At 39.1% G+C, this 4716-nt stretch overlaps 1 protein-coding gene across 1 annotated transcript; it reads right to left on the bottom strand.

Annotated features, from left to right (window-relative positions):
• Positions 1–2445: 2445 nt before the first annotated feature.
• LOC103522756 (endocuticle structural glycoprotein SgAbd-4-like) lies at positions 2446–3198 on the bottom strand. Its single transcript, XM_008487850.2, has one exon. It carries the CDS (start codon positions 3026–3028, stop codon positions 2537–2539), a length of 492 nt encoding a protein of 163 aa, XP_008486072.1. The 5' UTR covers positions 3029–3198; the 3' UTR covers positions 2446–2536.
• Between the last annotated feature and the right edge of the window lie 1518 nt (positions 3199–4716).

Genomic DNA, 4716 nt, shown 5'->3' with positions numbered 1-4716 from the left:
CTTTATGGCATAGACTATCTATAGAGGAATATTTGGGTTCGATATTTACTATATTTGTTCCTTTCATGGTTACCTAAGAGATAAGGTAAAAATCATTGAATGATGCAGGAAACAATTATCCTAAAGTAGGGAACGAGCGATGTAGTAGATTAAGTGAAAGAGAAAATAAATAGAAGAGGTAATGGCGAGAAGGAAGAGAAGAGTTTGAGAGATGGATAAATAGATAGGTAATGGAAGAAGGAGAAGAGAAAGTAAGAAAGGGATATAAAGGAAGGAAGAAGAATGAAGTGTAGTAAACAAATTATCTATGGAGCTAGATAAATTTAGTGAGTGTTCTTTGGTTATACAATAGGTGTAATATAAAAAACAGAGACGAGAATAGAGTATAGATTCAAGTAAGTGAGCGGGATATCGTAGTTAGGTGAAAATTTGTTAGGATAGAATGTAAGAGAATATTTTGATGGTCCATAAAAAAAATTAGAAACAAAATCGAATAATACCTGTATAATAACAGTGAATACAAAAAGAGATAGACATCTAAAATAAGACAGGGAAAGATGATAGATATAGATGATTATCCTCTGCGATGGTCATAAGCAGACCATTCTATGTTATATTCCAAGTTGTTATAAATAATAGATATGTGATATTTTATGCCTTTAGACGGTATAAAGTGTATGGATTTTCTATGTCCTTAGAGATATAATTGCTTTCTTCTGTATTCTTATAAATAGATTAGAAAGAAGAGAAATGTCTTCTATTGTTAATTATGATAATTTAATTGTGTTATAGAATAGATTTAGAGTATAACACTTTGATAATTAGAGTATAATTATATGGATAAACATTTTACTAGTTAACTGATGTAGGTTTAATGTAAGTGAAGAGAAGTAGTTAGGTAAATAAAAAAGTGATTTTTAAAAAAATACAACCGTAAGGTTTTAATATAAGCAATTGATATTAATATTAGCGATGTGAATATTCAATACGGAAAATAATATATATAGAAAGGGAGACACATAAGACAATGCTATATTTTCTGTATCTCTCGAGTATACGTTATACTCTCGAGTAAAGCTATATCAATAATTATTACAATCTGAATTGAAAGCTGAACAAGGATACAATGATATAATTAATTTCTGATTTATTATTTATATATGATAGGTACTATAACGAACAGAGATGTAATATTGGTATTAATGTTAATTAAACTCTTATGAACGATCTTCGCAGGGGGATCTCTTTTAATATATAATAAAGTTTTTTCTCGTGCGCGGATTTCTGTTTCTTAAAAATAGAATCAAATGTTGCTATACTAAATGCGAAAAAGTGTCATCCGTGTTGGTGAGGTCAAGAAAGGGAAAGGTCAACTGAAATACAGTTATGTTCGACCTATCAGGAAAAAATTTTTTTGAAGTATAATCTCATTTTCTTCAGTGACGGAGGAATAATTTAAACATTTTATTTATTTTTTCGCGCGCGGGTTACGAGAGATATAGAAGAGCATTTGATTACATGAATGCTTAAATTCTATTGAGTAGTTTTTGTAGAGTGTATTCACATGTGCGAAAGTAATTGATATCATTATGATGTTTTTTCTTTAATACAATTATGCTTTGATAATTATTTGAGATTTCATCTGTAAATAAGAGAAATATTAACATTTTCTATTACCCGAGTTGTTTAGACTTATATTCATTCTATTTTAGAGCAACTTATTTCATCCTATTTTCAAGTATTAACTATCATCTCTTTTTATCTTTTTTTTTGCTAACGATTTTAATGGTACTCTGACCTCTTTCCATCTCTCTCTCTACTTCTGTCTCATTCTCTCCGTGCAATTGATAAGTGAAACTTCTACATTTTCCAGCTTGAAAATTAAATATTTACTACACCGTTTCCTGGAGTGTAAAATTCACTCCAGGACTTTCAACATGGAACAAACGTCATAAGCTGAGAACTACTTTAATATTGAAGCTGCTGAAGCTTCTCATATTCAATAGCCCGTGGAGCTGGCTCATGAAGATTCAGCTGGCGTACTCCGAAATCCGAACCTCGGCAATGTCAACGAAGGGAAGTTGTACCAGTGCAGTGGTTGCCGATGTGCTCGATATTCTCGCGAAGATTAGTTAAGCTATTTCTAGGGAAATATGGCTTAAAGTTCCTTCAAAAGTTGTTACCCAGTATCTGCTGAAGATTCTTCGAATCCAGGAAGAGCTGCACCACTGGAATGAGGCTGTCCGAAAAGTGGGAATCAAACTCTCCAACATGGATGGTTGAATGAAACATTACTACTCGAATGAACTAATAAAGATCTTGAGCTGGTAATGGCACGACCGATGAAGGACTGGTCTGTTCAAATAATCTCCTTGAGGGAGGCTCTGGAACATGGACTCTCCATGGAACGGAATGACGGAATCTTATCTCGTGCCCCGATGTGGATGGTTCGAAGCTACTTCGAATGAGCTCATACCAGTTGAAGCTCATGGTTGCGCCAAACTAGTTAGCGATGCGGATGGAGGGCTGGAGCTTCTTAAGCAGTAGCTGCGGGAGCCACTGGAATATGGCTGCCGGTAGCACGAAACCCAAACTCGTCAGCAATGTAAGACACAGCGATTGGGGTACCGTCGGGCGCGGTGTACGCATAGTGCCCCGACTTGACCAGGACATCCCCGGTGTTGTCCTGGCTGCGCTGGACGACGGCTTTCTCAGCGAAATCTTGCCCGTCTGCGGATTGGTACTTGAGGTCGAACGTGCCGTCGGGCCGGCGGACTTCGCTCTTGGAGAGGATGGGGATGTAGGTGTGGGGCTGCTCGTCAAGATACTGGACCGGTGCGAAGGATTGCTGACCCTGGAACTGCTGAGGTTGGAAAGACTGTTGACCCTGGAACTGCTGAGGTTGGAAGGACTGTTTGCCCTGGAATGACTGGGGTTGTTGGTCCTGCAACTGCTGACGTTGTCCAAATTGGGGCAGACCACTGACGACTCCCATTACGACGCACAGAACAAGGGTGGCAGAGTTCATGATGGTGAGTTCGCTTCCCGATAGGTTAAAATAAGAGATATGGGTTTTGGATTGACAGAGGTTGAATGTCTATCGTGTTTGGATGTCAATGATGACTTGACAGAGGATAAGTAATTCTCGTGTCCTGATTTTCTGATGTCAATGGTGATACTGAGGATTCCGGTCTTAGGTCCGCAAGTATTTATACCTTGCAGTACAGGTTCTTGTTTTTATAGTATACCTACTGTACGTGAATTTTTCCATGGCCCAGTTTTGCATGATTAGTTTACAATAAAAATATCTAATTTTAACCTTTCTTCCTCTTCGTTGAATAATGATGGTTTTAAAATGAGTTTTCATACTCTTCAATTGGTGAAATGACGAAAAATATATTGTAGATGAATGTGAGATCTAAGGTGAGATAAGGATCATAGAGAATTCAGTCCTATCCCATCAGGGGAAACAAGGTGTAATATGTCCTACGCCGGCCACTCACGCTCCGACTGTCTGACAGGCCTCGTGTGGCGGAAAAAGTTTCCGGCTTTAGTATTCAGACCGTCTGAGGGACCTAGGTCGGAAGCCACACACGTCCGACCGCCGGAGGTCGGACAGACCGAAATTAAAGACAGTCTGAGCGTGAGGGACCTATTATTTTTGGTGTTCATTGAAAAAAGCTTACTTAATATAAAGACCCAATTTTTCCCCCCAATTTCACAGAAGCTCAACAGGCGCTCCGTGAGGTGGAAGCAGAACGACAAAGACTGGACAAGGAACTTCAATTCAATAAAAGAACCCAACAGACTGATGTGGAAAGCAAACATAATGAGGTAGGTATCCTAATAACAGACTCTTGAGTGGAAGGTCGCTACTAGGTGAGGTTGTTGTTTTAGCGGCTTAAGCTTTCACCGAATGGCATTAGCAGAATAAAGATATCTTTCTGTATCTGCTATACACCGGGGTGATGGTCTCTAGCTCTAGCCATGTTAAAGTGGCTGGCTCGTCCTGAACCGCAGTCAACCATCGTGAGCACTTGTACTTGACTTTAAAAGCAGAGAGAACCCTTTGAAGAACTGCCAGCTCGCTAGGCTGGTTAGGGTTAGCTGTTCTCCTCCCTGTTTATAGTCCCATAGCCAGACGCTGGTCTACTCTCTGTTTAACGTCCCCTACCTAGACAACTAGGTGAGGTCAAGGACCGAGGCGTTCCCTACTATCTAACTCTTAGAGATTCCATTAGTACGTGGCCAATTTCTCAAATAATGAGGATAAATTCCATGCCTCGGCTGGGATTGAACCCGCGCTCTCCTGTTAACCAGGCGAGCGTTTTGGCCACTACGAAACAGCTATAAAATATCCTTTGATCTTCCCAGTTTTTTTTTCTTTCATTTATACCTACCTTCAAATTTTACATCAAGTATGGAAGATGATAAAAGCCTTGGTGTGGTGGTAAGTAAGAATTTGCCTATTCCAATGGAAACTTCTTCTCTGACAAGTATCGAGCTAGCCATTACTAGTCATTAGTTAATCTGAGTGGTTAAAAAGTTCGTCCTCTTTAATTTTGTATGCATACCAACTATCATGGGTGAGACTCTTCTCGGAGTTTCGAACCCGGGACCTTTAGGGTGACAGACAAATTGGGCCCCAACGTCATAATAACAAGATCTAATTGGTCGATTGCGAACTTGAAAAACGTGCAAATCTGTTACTGGACC

Source organism: Diaphorina citri, unplaced genomic scaffold (assembly GCF_000475195.1).
Source record: "Diaphorina citri unplaced genomic scaffold, Diaci psyllid genome assembly version 1.1 scaffold10956, whole genome shotgun sequence".
Taxonomy (NCBI): Eukaryota; Metazoa; Arthropoda; class Insecta; order Hemiptera; family Psyllidae; genus Diaphorina; species Diaphorina citri.
This window is presented reverse-complemented; position numbering and strand designations above follow the sequence as displayed.

Bases quoted from the DNA above. Each gene is read 5' to 3' on its own strand.
- LOC103522756 (XM_008487850.2), bottom strand. From the start codon at position 3,028: ATGAACTCTGCCACCCTTGTTCTGTGCGTCGTAATGGGAGTCGTCAGT.